General features: G+C 37.1%; 1 protein-coding gene across 8 annotated transcripts in view; it reads left to right on the forward strand.

Annotated features, from left to right (window-relative positions):
* The window catches only part of LOC140166195 (diacylglycerol kinase zeta-like), a 434,180-nt gene that overhangs the window by 376,951 nt on the left and 34,060 nt on the right, over positions 1-23,169 (forward strand). For all 8 annotated transcript variants that reach the window (XM_072189595.1, XM_072189599.1, XM_072189598.1 and 5 more), the window contains exons 6-13: positions 3,168-3,290; positions 3,718-3,888; positions 9,237-9,319; positions 14,025-14,199; positions 18,773-19,001; positions 20,232-20,424; positions 21,539-21,656; positions 22,420-22,619. In XM_072189595.1, coding sequence (XP_072045696.1) covers positions 3,168-3,290; positions 3,718-3,888; positions 9,237-9,319; positions 14,025-14,199; positions 18,773-19,001; positions 20,232-20,424; positions 21,539-21,656; positions 22,420-22,619 — 1,292 coding nt within the window. The remainder of the gene's footprint in view (positions 1-3,167; positions 3,291-3,717; positions 3,889-9,236; positions 9,320-14,024; positions 14,200-18,772; positions 19,002-20,231; positions 20,425-21,538; positions 21,657-22,419; positions 22,620-23,169) is intronic.

The following is a 23,169-nucleotide window of genomic DNA, read 5'->3' on the forward strand; positions in this document are numbered from 1 at the left end:
ACATTTTCTCAAAATATCAAAGAGCTATCTTAAGAACCACTGGATCAATACTAAGCTTGTTTGTACTCATTTTAATGCATTTTTCATGCTGATTCCAAATATAGCCATGAAAATTTATACTCCTGAATTTTTTGAAGTTTGAAAAAAATTGAAATTTGTCGTCTAACCCAAAGTACAAATAAATGAATGGTTATTGATATAAAGGTAATGGCTACTTTGTAGGGTAGCTTCATTTATAAATTATAATTGTAAAATTAAAAGGTCAAAATTCATTTTAATTAAGCTAATTGTTTTTGTATTTCAATTACCAGCTGATGACAATATATTTTTAATTGATTTAGTGCTGCTGTTCAGAGCAATACTGTTCCTAGCTTTAAGGAAAAAGATGTCCTTTTCTGTCCTTTTTAATATAAGAACAGGAAAATAATTAATGAATAAAGACCTGATATTTTTTATGAATTCATAAATAAAATTTTCAGAAAAATATGTCCTTTTCTGCCCTTTTTCAAATGGGAACAGGAAAGTAACAATAAATAAAGACTTGATATTATGAATTCATAAATAAATTTTTAATGAAAAATGTCCTTTTTTATGTAAGAACAGGAAAATTAAATAAAGACTGGATATTTGCAGAGGGATATTTTTATGAATTCATAAATACATTTTTCAGGAAAATACCTCCTTTTCTGGCCTTTTTCATATGAAAACAGGACATTAACAGTGAATAAATACCTGATATTTGTATGAATTCATAAATAAGATTAAGGAAAAATACATCCTTTAAGAATATCAATGAATAATTAAACAATGACATGCTATTTTAGCGTATCCATAAATACAGAGTCAGGCAAGCGGGAATTGAATGATATTGTATCTTGTCAGGATGACAATAAACAAGTAAAATAAAAATACAATTTTGTTGCCTGTAGGCACATTTGATATTTAGGAACTAACGCTATTTTTATTTGAGAAATCCATGAAAAAATACATTGGGAAGCATGAAACGCTAACAAGAAAAATATTTTGGACATATTTTCCTCATATAGCTTGATTATCAGTGAGATGAAATTAATAGCATTTTTTTGACCAATCAGAGCGGGCCATTTGGTTTGTTTCGTTGCTCAGGTCGCAAAAGTGGAATCACATCACTATCAGCCTTCATTGGGTTCGTTCAGGAGAATCTTGCTTTCAGTATTTGGCGTAACTCACACCAGCTTTTTGCATAAATATTATGATTGCTTTGCTGAAGCCTTTAGTTAGTATAATTTATAATATATTCCATTATATTAAAATCAACTGTGTATTTCATTAATGCTTGCAAATAAATCTCGACCATATCCAATGGCTGCGAGTGTGGCAAAAATTTTGGTTTGATGTGATTCCTTGTGTTTCTCTGCCTTGGGGGTAATCTACTTCTGTTAGCCCTATTGCACATTTTAATTTCAAAATATGTGATATATGAATTGGACGACGAAGGGAAAGTGTTGCCAAAAGGGGTTCCTCAAGATCAGGTGTTGGCCCTTCAAATGTAAGCCAACATTCCAGTTAGCTATAAAATTCAGTGAAATGGAAATGTTATAAATTGTTTGAATGTGTGTTCATATTTGACTGACTGATTTTGTTTGATGCTCCTGTGTGTTTGTTTGTCTATTTGTTTGTGGGTATGTATCTTTCTGTATGCTTGTTTGTTCTTTTGTGTGTGCATCAAGGATTTCATTTTCCACATTATACGGTATTTCTTTTTCCACCACATCAGATGCTAGAGTTGTCAATTGAACTCAAGGACAGAAGAATTTATAAATGAACTAATAAATTCAATTAAATTCAACTCTTCTCACTGGTCTTGGTAAAATGCAATTTAAAGCTACAAAATACCACTCTGTATAAAGTCACATTCTTTTGTATATTCCATGTCAGCAATAACTTGATGAAGAAAATGCTTGGATAAAAAGAAGCTAATTACAATTTAATATAATTAATCCATGGCCTTGTACTTATAGTGTTGAGCTTCATGGCAATTATGTGAAAACCTTGAGAATGGGCCATTCCATTTAAAATCCACACTACCCCTGTGGAAGATTTTGGAAATATCTTCCTCAGGAGAACATAATTTTCTAATGGTATGACCATATTAGGCAGTTCCATTTAAATTTCATACGCCTGAATTTTCCAGGGAGGGTGAGTTTCAAATGGAGCTGCTAATGTGCTTATTCCATTTGAAATTCATACTCCCTGTGGGAGATATTTCCAAAATCTTCCACAGGGGTAGTGTGGATTTTAAATGGAATAGCCCAATGCAGTTAAGGTGGGAAATGCTAGATTTGCCTTTCAATTCTATAAATATTGTTGTGAATATTGTCAGACATTCATGTATCTGCTTATTTCATTAATGCTGGATCAAATGCATTGAAATGCACAAAATGATCAATTCTATCATTCGCCTGAGTGTCTGGCGCATAAACGTTGTACATCCCAATCACCTAGCATACCATGTGATGCCTTTATCTAATTAAGAGAAACATTAAAATTAAGTATTTTGAAATCATGAAGAAACAGGAAAATATCAACCAACACCAACTGGCAAAGTGCTTTGTATTGGATGAGGATTCTCGCATATTTATGAGGGTCCATCATTTTCTCACCTGTGTTTAGCAACTTGCACATGCCATTGCGTGGCTTTGCATAAACTTAAAAGACATAAAGACTGGGCCATACAGGTGAAGAGTAAGCATAGCAATTGTTATCTCTCGCACTTCATAGAATGATTGGGCCTCGTTTTCTGATGGTGATGGACTTTGCCAGTTGGTACATCATCTTTTTATCATGTGCGGTTCGAGCTTTGAATCCCTTACCCATTTCCAAGGGTAATTTTAACAAAAATAGGGACCCATATCTAAGGATTTTCAAGAACTAAGGACCCATATCTGAGCTTGAAAATAGTAAAAGCATCATGTTTTCCACATCTAGCACAGAAAATTTAAAAAGGAGACCCATGTCTAAGGATATTTTCTTCAAAACTAGACCCCTGTCTAAGGATTTTTTATGGGAAACCTCCTGTATGCCTTTACTATGTGAGTGCCCCCCTCCCCGGCATGTCTGGTGTGGTGGGCAAATGGAAAGTTTAAAATATATGTTAATCTTGATTCTATTTTCTGTTCTCCTTACAGTACCATAATAAAGTATCCTGCTTTATGATGCAACAAATAGAAGAGCCTTGTACATTAGGAATTCATGCTGCTAGTATAATACCTCCAACATGGATTATACGACCGCCTAAGCAGAAAATACAGGTAACTGTCCACAAGACACGTACTAGACAAAATCAGCCAACACTTAGGGGCCGTTCACAAACATTTGTTAGGGGGTGCTGATGCAAAATGGGGGCCCTTAAAAGTTTTGACCCTCCTAAGGGGGTGGCCTGAAAAAATTGACCACAAATTTTTGTGGGAAAATTGAGCTTATATGCTTTTCTATGGGGTTGACCCATAATTTTTATGTCAAAAAGGGGGGCTGAAATGTTTGAGATCTGAAAAGGGACCCCCAAAAATTTTTGTGATGAAATTTTTTTGCATCAGGCCCCCCATCAAGTGTTTGTGAACGGTCCGTGAGGCTATATATGAGGCTTTCTTTATCTCTAACTTGTATATATTATATCCAAATCATGTGCAAGAAAAATGATTAATGATCTTGTTTTCATCATATTTCTTGATATTTCAGGGTTCATTTAAATCATCGGTGAGAAAAAAGAAAAAACCTTCAATAAAACGGAAATCCATCAAGAAGTCGGCATCGGAGGACAAACCAAGACCATTCATAATTAAGCCTATTCCATCACCTCTAATGAAGCCTTTATTGGTCTATCTGAATCCAAAGAGTGGTGGTAACCAGGTAAGTTGCATTTCTTACAGCATTTTTGATTGGTTACTCACATGAATATATCACATAAATTAACCAATCAAAATATGGTTTCTACAATATAGATAATTAAGCTCAATCCTCTTCAGCCCTGTACCATTCTTACCATGTTCCTGATTGGCTCAATAAAAAAATATAGTCTTCTTGTAACCAATCAGCAGGTATTACTCATGAGGTTAAGCCTCATCAGCCCTACCACTATTCTTACCATGTTCCTGATTATTATTATCTTCTTGTAACCAATCAGCAGGTAGTACTCATTGGGTTAAGCCTCATCAGCCTAGCACCATTCTTACCATGTTGCTGATTGGCTCAAGAAATCATAATAGCCTTCTTGTAACCAATCAACAGGTAGTACTGATGGGGTTAAGCCTCTTCAACCCTACCATCATTCTTACCATGTTGCTGATTGGCTCAATACATCATAATAGTCTTCTTGTAACCAATCAGCAGACAGTACTCATGGGGTTAAAGATTAGTTATCCAGCAGACATTGTACTAAAATAGGAAAGGTTAAGTCACATACTGGAAATAAATTATCAACTTACGTGTGAGAGTTGCAAAGGGGCCTCTGTTTTCAGCTGTTACACGCATGGGACCAAGCTTTGCACAAATTACACCCTGATGTTTGTCACATGACCAATTAGATGTCTGCCTGATGAATTCTGGCAGTACTGGATGTAACTGTAACATAATAAGTTACAAATTTATTTCCAGTATGCATTTTTACCATTAGTATAATAACCATATAGGTAAGCTTATGAAGAATTCAAAAGCAATAAGCGATATATCCATTTTTCTTGAATATGCAAATGTAACTCATATGTAAAGAAAATATGTTGTTTTTGATGATAGTTTTAAAAATGTACATTGTATTTTTGAGAGAAATTTTCACAATTTTTACTAAAGTAATTAGGGTGAAAAAGTGATTGCATGTTGTCGCTAACAAAAATTTTGAGAGAAAAAATTTAGCGGCCAAAAACAAAGGTCAGAAAGCTATGGGTATGCAGTTTTTTGTCGGTTTTTTTATTCGGGGAAAAAAAAGCTATGCGGGTTTTATTTTTTATTGCATTTTCAGCCCCCTTTTTTAGCAGCAAAAGTGACAATTTTTTTTTCTGACAACTTAGACAAAATGGCAATTGCATAGGGCTATGCAGCAAATCCAGTTTCACATACCTATGCACATGGGTCTCTTGACAAACTCTGTTTTTGGCTTTAGTCAACAATATTTTTTTATGTTTAGTCAGATGAGAACACTACAAGGGTTTTTGTTCAGGCTTATTTTGTCATCCCATTGTGTACTATTAAATAATGTATATGAGGAAAGGGAAGCATCCTAGAGATATGTGTCCTCAGTAGACAAATACTTGACCTCATTTGGACCAATTTTGAATAGGAGCTAGAGGGATACTCCATATCAAGCTGAATTTGCTTTGTCTTCATCACAACAACCTGTACATCATGGTCAAGGGGTATATTTTATTTATTCACATGAATTTAGCTATGAATTAAGAAGTAGACCTACTTTAAATGTAAGTCAATGAACTACAGTGTGTCCCAGCACAAAGTAGTCCAGGATCTTTTCCTGCGGGGGGCTCAGAGAGGCTTTCAGAGTTATGCGGGGGATTTAATGGCCAAAAACGGCTGATTTTACATGATTTTTTAACAAAGTGCGGGGGACTTCAGCACCCAAAGCCCCCTGGACACACCACTGAGATATTTTCTCAAACTAGCAGAGCTATCTTAAGAACCACTGCACGAATACTAGGCTTGTTTGTACTCATTTTAATGCATTTTTCATGCTCATTTCAAATATGGTCATGAAAATTTACAATTCTGAAATTTTTTGATTAAAAAAAATGAAACCTGTGTGGAGAGAGTTAAGAGTTGTATTTTGGGTGCTTAGAAATAGAGACTGTCTCTACTAAAAAAACCCAAGAAAATAACAGAAAATTTGAACTGAAATTTACATAATTTTTCCTATGATTCCATTCCGTATACTTTGCACTACTGGTAAGTGCTAGCTGCTCTAAAGACCTTATTTTCAAGCTCTTTTTCCATTCCAGAGACCCCCTACTTGAAGCCCAGATAATTTTGGCTAAAATCTCTACCAAATATCCCAAAATTAGCTTCAAACTTGAGCTCCAAGGATTTATTTCTAAGAAATGTTTGGACATTTTCACCCAAAAGGGGTAAAAGTAGCCCCAATTTAGATCCAAAGACCTATATTATATCCTCAAAATTGCAATTTGGGAACCGCATTTTTAAAATCTTGACAACACTTACCCTCCAGAAAATTATAGTAGTTCAGTGCATTTTTCTACATGTATTAGCATAATAAACCATTCTACTCATACCATGTAGTGTGATGAATGTAGGCTTCTTTCCTGCATTTTACATGCACTGGCAAGAAAAGGCATATACATTATATCTCCATGATCAAGCTAAATCTTGTCTGTTTACTGCAGAATTAAGCATAGAGTGTTAGGTATAGGTTAACCCTAACTGCACTAAAACTCACTACATCTCACTACGAGTCATATATACCAACAGAATTGTTGACTGGGTCAGCGAAACCCCCATAGCTACCGGTCATTGATCTTGTGCTTGGCACGCAAGGGATTCAAATCCTGGGGGTACCAAGTGACTCCTTTTATGTTTCTTCTTTCCCTTCCGACAGTAAAAAAACCTGGGTTCGGTTAGGGTTAATTAAGATGTTTTTACTAGATTGAGGCCTATATTAACCCTAACCGCACTGAAACACACTAAATCTCACTAGGAAAACCACTGTACATGTATGCATCCCATGTTTCTTCTTTCTCTTCCAAGAGCAGAAAAAGCATGGGGTTGGTTAGAGTTAAGGATATATGTGCAAGCAATATCAGTAATTGCTTCCTATCCTGTTTGTTATTTTGGCAACTGTTTATTGTTCTACCCAGAGCTAGAGGATGTAGAGGATGGTCCAGTGTATAGGTTATGGATTACTCTGGGATGTAGATCTTAAGGAAATTGCAGGAAATTCAGTCTCATGTCAGGAAATCATTTGGAAAATATTTTTTTTGGAGAAGGCCAGTCATACTGTATTGTAAAGCATGAAATATTTGTGTGCATGAAAATAAGTTTCAACATAACAACTCCAAGTTTTGAGATGTTTTGAAATTATAAAGAGTTATCTTGAGAACCACTGAACCAATATTAGGCTTGTTTGTACTCATTTTATGCATTTTTCATGCCAATTCCAAATATAGCAATGAAAATTTACTTTTCTGAAATTTTTGAATTTTCAAAACAAAATTTGAAACGTGTCATCTGCAGTCGTCGACATCTGCATGGAGAGTGTTAAGTTTATACTACATGTACAGGGTTGCCAAACCTGCGATTTGGTAGTCCATTTGGGCAACTTTTGAAGATTTTCCCCGCAACTTTTGACAGTTTCCTGTCCCATAGAAACCACTGGTATAAGAAAAAATTTGGGTGACTTTTCAACGTTGGCTCCTGTGACTTCCAATAGTTTCCTGCCCCATAGAAACCAATGGTAAAGAGAAAAATTGGGCGACTTTTCGATTATTTGCCCCGCGATTGGCAACCCTGTACATGTATTTCTTTGGGTGGTTACAAAGCCAATATCTCGCATTGCTATGTGAGTGCAGATATTTATGATGGAAAACACTTCCTAGAGAGTGTTTGGGCATTTTCTGATGATACTTGAATACAAATCTTGAATTCTCTTGATATGCTCAGGAAATGAGAGGCAAAGTTGAAAATGACAAGAAAAGTAGATTCTTCATCTGTAAGCATTTCTGTATGACTGAGTACTTGTGTTTCATGGAAGTGCTTGACCCCATTCAATTCTGGGTACTCCGCATGTATTGGGCTCTTCTAGTTGGTATCATTCACCCCTATGGAAGACATGACCTTTTAAATCTTCCACATAGGGTATGTGAATTTCAAATGGGCTTACCTGAATGGGTGACTCCATTTGAAATCTACACCTCTCTGTGGGAGATTAAAGTCATGTCTTCCATAGGGGGTGTATGGATTGTAACTGGAATAGCCCATTAAAGCAGTCAATATTGCCCATGTTTGAAATTTATTTATGCATAGCACATACAATGTGAATCATCATTGCCAGAGTCCTAAGAAATAAGTCGAGGGTTGAGAGCCAGAAAGCCTCAACTCACAATCACCTGCTCCCACAAAATGAGCATAAAGTCACCAGGACACTATCATTAGAAGATACAGTCCATTAATAATGACAATATTCAATAGAAAACAAAAGACATTTTGGAGGAAATATTGATTTTTGAAGACCAAAGCAAGGACCTATTTTATGCTGATTTAGTGATATAGCTGGTCATAGTGAGTTATGGCTTTCTGGTTCTGAACCCTCAAAGTGTATTATGCTTTGAGCGAAATAAGATTTCTGACCTGGTGAAAAAGTTTTGAAATAAGATGGAGCCAGGAGCAGTTTGACTTCTCAATTTGTAGTACCTGTAAGCATTAAGGTTTAGGTCAGTGGTGGAAGAGGAAGTTAACATGGTACCTGTAAGCATTAAGGTTTAGGTCAGTGGTGGAAGAGGAAGTTAACATGGTACCTGTAAGCATTAAGGTTTAGGTCAGTGGTGGAAGAGGAAGTTAACATGGTACCTGTAAGCATTAAGGTTTAGGTCAGTGGTGGAAGAGGAAGTTAACATGGTACCTGTAAGCATTAAGGTTTAGGTCAGTGGTGGAAGAGGAAGTTAACATGGTACCTATAAGCATTAAGGTTTAGGTCAGTGGTGGAAGAGGAAGTTAACATGGTACCTGTAAGCATTAAGGTTTAGGTCAGTGGTGGAAGAGGAAGTTAACATGGTACCTGTAAGCATTAAGGTTTAGGTCAGTGGTGGAAGAGGAAGTTAACATGGTACCTGTAAGCATTAAGGTTTAGGTCAGTGGTGGAAGAGGAAGTTAACATGGTACCTGTAAGCATTAAGGTTTAGGTCAGTGGTGGAAGAGGAAGTTAACATGGTACCTGTAAGCATTAAGGTTTAGGTCAGTGGTGGAAGAGGAAGTGAACATGGATGAGAAGCATGTGATTTTTTATAACTTGACCTGACATGTAAATAGCCTTCTTACCCCTCCCACCCCACCCCACCCGAGAAAAACCCAACAAATAAAGGGTGTTTTAAAATTAATTTATACATTTTGTAAATGATGTTTTAGAACATACACTTATAATGATAAATTGATAATTATAGCAATTGAAAGGTTTTTAAAACAATGTCACTTCTATTGTAAGTCATATGGTTTTTTTTATGTTTTTTTTTTCTTTCTATTTTCAGGGAGCGAAATTAATGTCCAAGTTCCAGTGGTTACTCAACCCAAGACAAGTCTTTGATTTATCACTAGCAGGACCAAAAGAAGGGTAAGTTTACTGGCACAATATGTAGCCAAGGGTCAGTGGTGGCAGATATGGGTGCATTTAAAACTTAGGCAGTACCAGCGTGGTGGCCTAGTGGTTAGAGCGTCCGCCTCACGATCGGGAGGTCGCGGGTCGCGGCCGGGCCATACCAAAGGCTTTAAAAATGGTACCTACTGCCTTCTTGCCAGGCGTTTGGCATTGAAAGAATGGAGTGGGGAAAGTTAAACACATGGCTACCAGTGGACTAACCCCCTGCTGTAGCTTTTCTGCTTGCAGACATGTGGCCTAGGGTTATGAAATGGAGATAGGTGCCGCCCAATGGGCCGAAAGGCTTGGGAAGGATTTTACTTTAACTTTGCCACCCCTGTTCTTTAGGTCGGACATTCAGGCTATTGCTGCATTTTTATACTCTTACTTCCAGATCTGGAATGCTGCTGGATTTACACATTCTGTTCATTCTGTTTGGTTTTACACAAGGAATTAACATTTTGTCAAACAGACAAATTGAGAAAATATCAAACTGGACAATATGTTACAAGTTGGAATTTTTTGTGCACAGATAAGGCTGCTGTTTCATATTTCAGTAAACTTTCCCATGAACCACAATGGCAATCTTTCACTCCACTGTCAGAGGGAGGTTGAGGAATGCATGAAATAGCCAAGTTGTGACAACGCTCCCGCCGACAGAATTTGCCCTTCCCTGTTGGATTAAAATTTCTAATATCTTACGCCAATAAGGGGTGAAATTTGCTACCCCTGAATACGTCATTTGGAATTGAATTTGTTGTGACAAGCATGGGTACCACTTTAGTATTCGAGTGAACCCCCCAGGAAATCCTATTGTTGTGTGCAATATTGCCAAATTGTGTTCAAATTTTAGTTAGATTTCCCCTGTTCACTTTTCCCTCATCCCCAGTGCCTCCCCCAAATGGTGCCATAACGATACACAATGCACTTTAGATAAGATTGGCTTATACTATAAATTTCAAGATATGATACATTCCATACATATATAGTGCAAATTAACTTAATCAGTAATAGAATCAGCTAAAAAATATTCTTCCAGTAAAGAAATTACCACAAAATATATTCCATATAGCCTCGACCAACTCCTATTCAAAATACATGCTTGAGGCATTTAAGCTTTCCTTACTAAATGTCTCCTCGGAAGCATCACAAAAAACTTTGTGTATGTAATTTTCAGGCAATATTGGGCTATTCCATTTAAAATCCACACTACCCCTGTGGAAGATTTTGGGAAATATCGTCCACAGGGGGAGTATGTTTTTCAAATGTAATTGGTCAGGGTTTATCATTTTGAAACTCATACTCCCTCTGTATTATTGCTTTACCTATATCTTCCACAACTGGAGTGAAAATTCCAATTGTCTATTCTATTCAAAACCCATACTCCCACTGTGGAAGATTTAAGCTAAATCTTCCACATGGGTGGTATGGATTTTGAAAGGAATAGCCCATTTAAACACAGTTCATTGACTAGCAACGATTCTAAAATAGGTACCGTGGGAGGTAAATGAATAGCGTTGAGGCATGGTAAGATTTCACGCACCAGACAGCGTGTGACAGTCAAGTTTGAAAGATTGGAAATGCTACAGGGCTAACACATATCATCCTACCGCTGCATGCAAGAAACAATCTGTAATAGATGTGGTTATGGCTTCTTCAAATGTTCATCACATGTAATGAAGATGCAGTACAATGTAAAAAGGTTATTTTTGCTTTAAAAATGTTAAAAATAGTAAATTTTGTCAATGAAATGTCTACACTGTTAAAATACTGTGTAAAACCTTTAAACAACCAAGGTTGTTTCAATAACCTGCTTGAACAACTTGTTTAGTATTTTATGGTTGTAAACAAGTTATTTAAACATGTCATCTAAACAACCCGTTTTGTGTACAACTTTTTCAATCACATTGTACCCGTGTATAGATTTTACAGTATATTTTATGTCCTGTTAAATTTTTTTTCTTAATCCTTATGTGACATGACTGCTTTGGGAAGGCTTTAATTTGGGGCAGAGGGAATTCCTCCCCCCCCCCCCAAAAAAAACCACACCAATGTGTTCCTCAAGTTGCACTCCAGTCAAATAAAAAAATAAATTAAATTATACTAGTTTTGACAAAATTGCACAATTGTTGACAACGTTTCAGATTTCTCCCATACTGCCCAACCCGCCGGAACATTAAATCACACATGCATGCATGCATAGCAGCTTACATACCAGCATGTCGGAGGAAAACATCAACATTGTTTCTCATCGTCATCCTCTTGACATTTGCTTGTATCTATTTATACCATCCAACGTTATAAATAGGAAAGTTGATGTTCATAATCCAAGACATGCACCATTTGCTTTTATTTATAGCACTAGTTATTATGGCGCATTGCATCATAGAAAATAATAAGTATGGGGCATCATGGTACAGCTACCTATTAAATGCTCTACATGCTACGCTAGGATCCGCAACATGCTCATCTATCAGGGGAACAGTTCTTAAACCCCAATGTGTACATTCATTGAATGACCGTTGAAAATTTGGGTATAAAAACTCATACTCTGCAACTTGAGGTCAAAATTTGCACTATGATTATGTAATTGAGGTTATTGGACTATGCCATTGGGATGAGGCTCCTGTGGTCTATAGTGCTATAGGATTCAACATAAAAATTCCTAGGTTTGAGATATTTTTTCAAAATATCATGAGCTATCATACGAACCACTGAAACAATACTGGGCATGTTTGTACTCATTAGCATTTTTATGCTAATTCCAAATATGTTCAGGAAAATTTACATTTCTGATATTTTTTCATTTAAAAAATAATAATTGAAACTTGTCGTCTGCATTCGACACCCGCATGGAGAGAGTTGAGATAAATAGTTTGTGTTTTATTATTAATTACTAAAGAGGTATGACTAGATCAACAGCTTCATCCCCCATTGTTTTCCATAAGAACTGAGATTTTGGTATCAGAAAAGAGGTCATATTTTTCTCATTACCCTAGTAATATTTAATGCAAGAGAAGGTGATGTGAACGCCTGGGGTCACTCCCATTGTGGCATGTACACCATCCGCGATAATCGACTTTTGAAAAGCACCATAAACAAGGATTTAACCCTTGGCTAAAACGATACCCTAAACAGGGATTTTATTCCTTGCATCAAATTTTATACCCTAAATTTCATTTCCGCGAATAGCAATTGCAATTTTGCTACCCTTTTTTCCAATATTTCATGTTTTTGACACCCTAAACACAATACTGCGCGTATCGTGCCTACCCACGAAAAACTACCCTTTTTACGTGTTTTTATTATCGCGGATGGTGTACAGGCCACAATGGGAGTGACCCCGGGTGTGAAGCGAAAATGTGGTGAATCAAAGTAACCACACCGGAAATGTATGTACTATCCTATGGGGCATTATTGTTATACATGTTTTTGCTTCTCATATCAAAACCACTGGAGCAAAATTTGGAGAGATATTGTTTTAATGGTCAGCCTTAATGTAAGATAGAAAACAGAACATTGAAAAAAATGATTAGACCACATCCTTTAAAAGAAGTTGTTCTCTTTTTCCATTTTCTTTTGCATCATAAATTAACAATTTACCAGAATTCTGCTTTTACTTTTTTCTGTTTCTTTCAGTGGCAATTTTGATTTCTTAAAATAGATCAAAAGAAAAATTGTATCATCAAAATGTTTCACAGTAGTTCACAAAGTACAAAAACACTTTCCCCTTTGAGATATTTTTAGCTTATTCGCAATACTAAAAGCGTATCTATTTTCAAATGCCTGTTTTGTTTGAAATTTGAGACCATGTTTGTGCAAGCTATTTATATCTTGCAGTGTTTACTTGTAATGTTTTGCTGGCAATGCAAATGCGTAAGAAAGCCTCAGAATGTTTCATGTAAAAAGCATAAGCATCAGTGGGAACGGGAGAAATATCATCTCAACATAGAGTGGGCTATACCATTCAAAATCCACATTCCCCCTGTGGAAGATTTTGGAAATATTGTCCACTGATGGAGTATGAATTTCAAAAGGAATGAACACATTATGCAGCTCCAATTGCTTTTCATACACCCTCTAAGAAAGATTAAATTTGAATCTCCTACTGAGGGAGGGTGTGTTTCAAATAGAGGTGGCTAATGTGCTAATTCCATTTGTATAGAAGATATTTCCGACATTTTTCACAGGGGGAGTGTGAACTTTAAATGGATTAGCCCATGTGGCACTGTGTAAAATGATACCGAGTTCTGGTGTCTTACGAGATGCGATACGAGTTAAATTAACAAAATGTTTTTCTTTTTCAGTAGCACGAAATTCCATTTCTGGTGTGTTTTTTTTAATAAATTTACAGCGCACATTTTTTTCATCTTGTTTGTTTGTTTTGATTGTTTTGCTGTAAAGGCATTCTTCAGCAGAGTGATCTCGGTCCAATGAGTGATGTTAACCCCCTGGACACTACCGGTACTGGTCATCTAACAGCATTTCTGATTGGTTGATCACTTGAAATGCTCATTTCAATTGCCAATTATGACTATATAGGCTTAAAACTATTTATGGTCAAACTTGCATTTGTAGATGATTTTATTAATACCCTCCTTGGAAACAATACTCATTTTGGCCAATCGGCAGGTAGTTTTCATGGGGTTAAGGTTATCTTTCTTTTGTTATCATAATACAGGTTGGAGATATTCAGGAAAGTGCCCAACTTGCGGATACTGGCCTGTGGAGGTGACGGAACCGTAGGCTGGATCCTATCTGAGATTGACAAGCTCAAATTCAAACCCTTTCCTCCGGTGGCTGTTCTACCACTCGGTACCGGTAATGATATGGCGAGGACACTCAACTGGGGCAGGGTAAGTAATGTGAATGTGAAAGAAAAGAAGTTTGCTGATAGTTCATCTGTGAGAGGGATGTTTTTGTAGGCATGTATTTAGTAGTAGGGTTACATTTATAAAAAAAAAGCTTTATCCAAGAAGATGACTTGCATAGCCTTTAAAAGTTATGATTTTGCGCAATACTTTTTCCCCCAAGATATAAAAACAATTGAAAATTGACAGCTATTATTTGTGGCCACAACAAAATGGTCTCAAATACAATAAAATTGAAATTCGGCAATGCATATTATTTTCATTCTCTTCTGAGACAAACTTTTTTATAGCCTAAGATAAGGCTTACAAAAATTGTTTGATTGGCGTAACCCGACCGACCCTAAAAATAGACCCGATCCTGACTTTTTTTGGGGGCAAAAAAAAGTTTTAAAAAAAAATTAAATTAAATAAAAAAAGTTCCAAGGCCTTTATCAAATGCATTTTACAGCTTTAAAAGTAAAAAAAAAAAACCTAGCCAATCAAACAATCTTTTAGGCCTAAGTTTACATAAGTATAAGCATTTGAAGAATATCATTTTCCTTTTGTTTTTTATTGCCCTGTGGGTAGTGTTTTCTTTTTTCATATTCGCACTCATTCTCTCTGTCGCATCTACCACCCTCTACTCTGCCTCGTTCCTTTAGCTGTCTCTCCTTTCCTCCTTTCTTATTTTGTATCTATCCCTACTGTTCACGCTCAATTGTGCATATCGTCATCGAGCTATTCCAGTTGAAATCCATACACCCCCTATGGAAGACATTACCTTAATCTCCCACACTGGGAGTGTGAATTTCAAATGGGGTTACCTGAATGGGTGACTCCATTTGAAGTCTGTACACCCCATGTATGAGAGATTAAGATCATGGTCTTCCTAAAGTGTGTATGTATATATTTCTACTGGAAGAATAGTCCATTTTGCATACCCTCATTTTGACTGCAGAGTAGTGGCGTAGATTTCTTTTTGACATTGGGGGATGGAGTTTGAAAAAAATTCTTGAAGGATAGTAAATCCAGCACCTTTTGGCAACAGAATATGTTTATGGTACAAATGCGCGCAAAGCTATTTTGAAGCTAAAACTGATGAAATATGGTGCAAAAGAAGAATAAATGTGTGTGAAGTGTGCTAAAATGGGCAAATATGAGGTTAATTTGGTCAGAAACCCATATTCAGGCATCAACATTGTGGGGGGATGATTGTATGTACCATCCCCCTGGCAAAATATTGGGGGGATTTATCCCCCCCCCCCATATCCCCTGGGATCTACGCCTATGCTGCAGGGGGTGATGTATTACAACAAGAACAGCCCATTTTGCATAACCTCATTTTGAATGTAACATCTCTGTATGTCTCTGATTGTCAATTCTTGGAAATTCGATTCAACTTTTTATTGGCACTTTGTGAATGACTTGATGAAGAACATATAAAACAATCCATCTCTGTCCTCTTTTGTTACTCTCTTTCTCTCATCCTTTATTTGCTCATGCTTTGCTATTTTCAGTCTATCTTTATTGTAACTGCATCTGCGTCACTCCGTGGTTTAATGTTACATGATAACTTGTAGAATTTCATTTCAACTCAAGTTTCAATCAGTTTTGTGAATGTGTCCACAGAATCAACATCATGAATTGCACACTTATAACCAGTGATATATTCTATATGCCTTCCTCGAAGCAGCAATTTAGATATTATTTTTTATTGTATCTCTAAACGTAATGATGATAAGCATATATAAGGCAAAAAAAAAAAAGGCTTGTCTCAAATTTGTAAAATCGTGAGATTTGGAAAAAAAGAAATGCGGATTTTTTTCTCCAATTTTTTTTTTTTTTTTTAGTTTTTCCAGAAAAATTTGGCGAAAATCAGATTTTTTTTCTCCAAATACCATGAAAAAAGTCGGGAATAAAAAATAAAAAAATCGCATTTCGCATTTGTTTTCAAACCACTCATGAGCTTTGAGACAAACCATTATTTTTTTTTGGCCTAAGTATACATTTTTAGAAAGGAAATGATGCAACTAGTATAACAGATTCCTACCAAAATGAGCAGTTTTTAGGGAATATTTGGTTTTACTCTCTACTGTCTCGAGGAAGGCATACGGACTATAGTGTAGGATTTTTACAAACATTCCAATCTATTAGGCCAAAGTTCTTTGACCCATATATTTATTTACACTTGCAAGATGACCTTTGAATATACTGGGTACAAAAACTCATTCGAACAATTTACGTGGATGCTGGCCATCATATTTGGATAATGCATGAGTGCGCTCTACTAGTGTGATTGGTGGCTAGCAGTATTTCCCAAATCACCTATTCAATTTTTTACAGGGAAAATGAAAGATAGAGTTAAAATTGTATTTTGTTTTCAAATATTAAAGAAGAAATGTGACATAAATAAGAGTGAAAAGTGATGGTTTATGAATGAGGTTAATGACTTTGCATCAGTTACTTTTCAGGTATTTTGAAAATCTAAACGTTGTGCTTTTGACCTCGGAATATTCCTCGGTTCCAAAGCCCAATGTTTAGATACTTCACTATTGCGTAAAAACAACTAATGCGCAGTCATTAACCTCTAAATCATGACTCAAGTGGAGGATGCACAGCATTGATAGTGAGGCTCGTCTGACCGATTCAGCTTGGTTGTAGATTGTGCAGTAGCCATGGCTCTCAGAGCTGTCTTAAGGGGGGTACTACACCCCTTAATAAATTTGTGACTATTTTTGCATTTTTCTCAAAAACTAATAACACACTGGTAAACAAAAGTTATGTATATTATAGGGGCAAGGAATCCAGTTACTACACTGGAATTTCAGTGACCCAAGACAAGCGGTGCGATACTTATGATAGAAAATGAGGTACCACTATGATGTACCTCATTTCATATCATATTTACTGAACCGCTTGTCTAGAGTCACTGAAATTTCAGTGTAGTAAATTGGATTCCTTGCCCCAATAATATATATAAATTTTATTACCAGTGTGTTATTAATTTGTGAGAAAAATGCAAAAATAATCACAAATTTACCACAGGGGTGTAGTACCCCCTTAATGCTATTCATGCTGGCCAATATATATAGGTGGCTTCAACATGAAAAGTCAATGTTTTGAGATATTTTCCAAAATATGATGAGCTATCTTAAGAACCACTGAACCAATACTAGGCTTGTTTGTACTAACTTAAATGGATTTTTCATGCTCATTCCAAATATAATCATGAAAATGTACAATTCAGAGGCTGCATTGTACTAATTCATGTTATTTATTAAACCATATTATGGGTGAATGGAGTGTTTAAGAAACTCTTGTTTAAAATGGGGGTTATCAAAAAAAGGAAGCTGTCAAATCACCCATGAATGCAAAGTTGGCCCATTGGATTGAATTGCACTCTCTCAGTTATTGATCTCAATTTGCTTGAGCTTCTTCTCCCTTTGAATATAATGTCTTTGAGTTGCATCATTAACTCTCTCCATGTGGGTGTCGACCTAAGACGACAAGTTTTTTTTTTCTATTTCTAATTTTAAAAAATTGAGAATTGTAAATTTTCATGACCATATTTGGAATTTTCATGAAAAATGCAATTAAATGAGTACAAACAAGCCTAGTATTGGTTCAGTGGTTTTTGAGATATTTTGAGAAAATGTCTCACAACTTGGACTTTTGTTTTGCATTCGTCTATTCTCTGCTAGGGTGGAGCCTGCATACTTTAATTTAAGTAGTATAGTAGGTGGGCCAGGGGGAGTTCCTATAAATATATGAACAAGGCAGCCATCGATTCAAATCCTGCTTCTGCTCACATAACAATGCCTGAACTTTGATTTGTTTTGTAAGAGTGCAATTTCCTCCCAGTTCTGGACCAACAATGATTGCGTGCAATGACCGGGCACATGTAGGCTTACTTGTCAACGCAGCACATTGATCAACAATCTCCTTGATGTTATTAAATGCGCTATGTCTGCTGTTCCAAAGAGGCAATACATTTTATTGGTGGGGATTTGCTGAAAAGATTGAACGTCAGTATATTGGGCTATTCCATTTAAAAGCCACACTACCCCTGTGGAAGATTTTGGAAGTATCCGCCACAGGGGGGAGTATGAATTTCAAATAGAATGAGCACATTAGGCAGCACCATTTGAATTTCATACACCCTCTGAGAAAGATTCAACCTGAATCTTTCCCTAAGGGAGGGCAAGTTTCAAATGGAGCTGCTAATTGTTAATTCCATATGAAATTCATACTCCCTCTGTGGAAGATATTTCCAAAATCTTCCACAGGGGTAGACTAGTGTGGATTTTAAATGAAATAGATTGTAGTTGCCAACATGCATAAGGCAGAAGAAGTTGTAAGGATGTCCTCCAGGTTAATAGAGGTATTTTATTAACCATTTCAAACATTCATAGAGGTTTCTGAACACTTTTGTTAACACTTTAACATGTTGATATCACCGATTGAACAAGTAAAAGGGTTAAACACCTCCTATACTTTTACTTGTAAAGTATAAAAATGACTGGACATACAAATGAATGTACGTACATTAATCATGTTCACCGTATGTTGCTTTAAACAGGGGTACACAGATGAGCCGATCTACAAGATCTTAAGTCAGATAGAAGAGGGCCCCATGGTACAGCTAGACAGGTGGAACCTGAGTATAGAGCCTAATAAAGAAGCAGAAATCAACAAGGAGGAAGCGGATGAGCAAGGCCTCCCTGACCAAGGCCCACTAGAGGTCTTCAATAATTACTTCAGCCTGGGAGCAGATGCCAGAACAGCCTTAGAATTCCATGAATCAAGAGGTCAGTATAGGAGATGGTTGATTGATAAATATCTTCAGCTTGAACTGCAGGTTAAATTGCCCAACATCACTTAATTTTACTCTCCAACTTGGGAACTTTCCCAGTCTCCCCATCAGTTAGAACTAAAGCTCCTTAGAAATCACACTATTGGAGCAAAAAAAATGCAACCTTTTCAGATTATTCCCCAGGGATACCAGTTTTCAGGAATTTCTCAATTTCCTACATTTTGTTATTCCAAATGTCCACACTTTTATTTATTTTCAGCCGATTTTGAGGCTTTATACCCCAAATGTGTGTACCTTATCAGGCTTTTCCTCCAAAGTCACTTCAGGCCATTAGCATCCCACTGTGGCGTAGCATCACGTGCCCCCAATCGATCTCAAATTTTAAAAATTCCCATAGGAAAATGGCCGAAAAACGGCTTGTGCCCCCCAATCAGACCCGGTGCCCCCAATCATGGTCGGTGCCCCCCCCCCAATATGATGACCCACCGTCGCCACTGGCATCCCTGTATTTCCCCATCCTCCTCTTCTCTCTCCCCGGAAAAATAATCCGGATGCCACCACTGGAACCACCTCTGTGTTATGTACATGTTTACTTTGATCATTTAACCCCAGATATGGATTCATATTCAAGGGGCCTGATTTATGAGTCCATTAATATGAAATGCTGCAGACCACTTACCCTTTAATACATCCTACACACAACGCACATCTTGGGATTTCTAGCCTGCACATCTAAGATGCCGCTATGGCGTGAGAAATGAGAATGGTATTAAATTATTTATAATTTGGGTGGTTTCACAAATCAGTAATCATTTGAAATGTTTGCAAAGTAATTGTAGTATGTTTTCCTGTACCTGCATATCCAAGATGGCCGCCATCCTACGCGCAACTTAACTGTGTATCTTTCTCAAGGCAGTAAAGTAAAATCAAATTTTGTAATTTTCTCAAAAACTGCTCATTTGCTTACGCTAGTTGGATTCCTTGCATCATTTCCTTTCTGAAAATGTATACTTTTATATACTTATCATCATTACGTTTAGAGACAGTAAAAAATAATTCTAAATTACTGATTCGAGGAAGTATACAGACTATAGCAATGTTGCAACTTCCACTGGGAGTGTTATTTCGCATAATGTTGTGTGTTACACATAGGATGTGTTATTTTTCATTCTTACATCATTCTCTGCACCAATTTATTTATGACATTGTACTTTCTTACATACAGAGGCCAACCCAGAGAAATTCAGCAGTCAATTTGGAAACCGCCTCTTTTATGCCAGGAAGGGTGGCAAAGACATCTTAAAACGTGCCTCAAAGGACCTAACCAAACAGATCACACTGGAGTGTGATGGGGTGGACTATACCAGTAAACTACAGGAACTCAAGCTGCATTGCTTGCTTTTTCTTAATATCAGCAGGTAAAGTTACTATACCACAGATTACTACATGTATCAACAGTCGAAGTCCCTGTGCATTGTATGCTGTGAATTCTCGCATATTCATGAGGGCCGATAGTATGATTGTGCAGTGTCTAACAATCACACCAGCATAGTGTGCCTTAGATTTGTGTGTCTTCACGTTTACGCGAATGTGCGTAGCATTTTCGCCTGTCGCATTTCATGGAACAATTGGCCCTCAATATCGGGTGATGCTGAAACTTTGACTGCTTGGATGCGGCCTGTTATCTTGTTCGTCCTTGGACTATACACTCTAAGAAAAAATGGTTGTAAACTTTGGATGCGGCCTGTTATCGTTTTCGTCCATGGACTATACACTCTAAGAAAAAATGGTTCTAAACTTCTAAGTAGAACCTAAAATGGTTCTTGAGCTGTCCTGTATGTGGTACCTTAAATGGCTCTACAAAGAACAGAAAATGGTTCTGGAAAGGTTAGAAGCAACCAGTTTGGACCTGTAAATGGTTCTGGAAAAGCCAGAAAGAACCATTTTGGGGTTCTTTTTGATTTTTCAAAAACCCTTTTTCTCTTGAACGTTCTACATACATGACAGCCAAGAATCTGTTTTTCTAAGAGTCTAAGATGGTAGCTTGCAGTGGGGGTAGCGTCATAGAGTGCATGGGGGCATGTGCCCCCCAATCGATCTGAAATTTTAAAAATCCCATAGGAAAATGGCGAAAAATGGCTTGTGCCCCCCCAATCAGACCTGGTGCCCCCCAATCAGATGACCCACGCTACGCCACTGGTAGCTTGTCTAATTGTGTAACCATAACCCTAACCTCTTGGTGTTACATTTGGTTATATGTTGCCCAGATGTCTATTCTATTTGAAATCCATACTCCCTCTGTGGATGACTTTAACTTTAATCTTCCACAGGAGGAGTGTGGATTTCAAATTGAATAACTCATTTCTGTTGTCTAAGTCACAATTTTCTTTGAAATTAATGTCCATTACACACAAATGAGACACGAAGGATAAACCCAAAAGCTCACATCAGTGACCATTTTTGTTGGTTTTATTGATTTATTTGCTAATATGTTATGGTACTGACGTTGTATCCATTGTGTTCATGTTACAGATATGGAGGTGGCACAGCCCCGTGGGGTAACCCTAGCATACATTCATACCCGCAATTTGAGGCGCAGAGACATGATGATGGCTTTCTGGAAATCATTGGATTCACACCATCACAAATGGTAAGTCTTTCACTCTCCTTTTTGCGGGGACACTGTGACGCAGCAGTCTAAGTCTTTGACTCATTGTAAGGTAGCTAGAGGTTTTGGGTTCAAATCCCTGTAGCGCCCTTAGGTAAGGCTCTTCATCCGTATTGCCTCTCCACATCCAGGTGTACAAATGGGTACAGGCTTTATTCAATGCTGGGAAGGTAACAGATTCACTGTGGAGGAGGTGTAGCAATCCCCCAGCAGCATCATTACATAGAGGAGTCTGGCCTAATAGCTGCAAAAGAGAGAGATGCACTCTAGCCGGTGAACACAGGCTTGTCCCATTTACTTCTCCTCTTATCCTCCCCACCCCAGATATATCTAAACCTAAGAGACCTAAGAGACCAAAAATACCTTAATTTGTCTAGAGACTTCTCGGGAATAAACTTGCTGAATAGTTTGAACTTTTTACTCCTCCACCATAGGCAAAATGTTTTTAAAAAAAAGAGGAATGTGTCATAAATTACTCATTTGAAAAGCCACCATTTCTTAAGTACAGAAGGTCAATCTACCTTAAACAGCTCTTTTCAGAGCCACCAATTTGTCAGTAGATACAGTGTAAGCTACTTTGGAAAATCGGTGGATAAAGAGAAGCCCACTAGCCTTGTACAAGGCACAGGCTACATGTGGAATGCCCAGTTGTAGTAAACCCATTGAATCTGTCTCAATTTATACCACAATTGACTTTTCATCTTCAAAGAGCACTATCATTCAAACTATTTTTTATATATTTCAGGCAACACTGTATGTTGGTGGTCATGGTGAACGGATTTGCCAGGCAAGGGAAGCTAAAGTGACCACAACTGCCAGTATCCCGGTGCAAGTAGATGGTGAACCATGCAGGCTGGCTCCTAGCATGATTAAGATAACATTACGCAACCAAGCTAATATGATAATCAAACCAAAGCGAAGGGGATCAGTGCCTCTCACTACAGAGTAAGTATATAACCCATGGGTATTACTGTCTTTCTTACAAAGCCTCCGATTGGTTGATTATATGATATAATCATCTGAGTAACCAATCAAAATATAGCTTTTAGATCTCTTAGTAATTTTAAGCCCTACTATACTGACTAGATTACCATATTTCTAAATGGCTTGATATAATTATGATATACCTCTCTTCGTTATTATACATGTTGTATAATATTATATTAAAATAACTTATAGTATTTTACACATACGCTGTCAGTTATCACAGTATATACCAGTGCAGCCGGTCCCTGTGGGTGGTCGAGCTTTCCTCAGATGTGTTTGACTTCATCATCGATGAAGTTTCTGAATTTGTCAGTCCTGATGAAGTGGGAGATACATCTGATGAAAGCTCGACCACGTACAGGGATCGGCTGCATCGGTACATACTGCAATAACAGCTCTGCTCACTGCAGAGGGGTGTTGGGTAGTGTTTAAATCATCCTCTGGTTTTGAGTTCACTTGTCTGGGGGGGGTTGGAGGGGTCACACCCCTCGGGTGATAGTGTTCGCGC

This window comes from Amphiura filiformis, chromosome 12 (assembly GCF_039555335.1).
Source record: "Amphiura filiformis chromosome 12, Afil_fr2py, whole genome shotgun sequence".
Taxonomy (NCBI): domain Eukaryota; kingdom Metazoa; phylum Echinodermata; class Ophiuroidea; order Amphilepidida; family Amphiuridae; genus Amphiura; species Amphiura filiformis.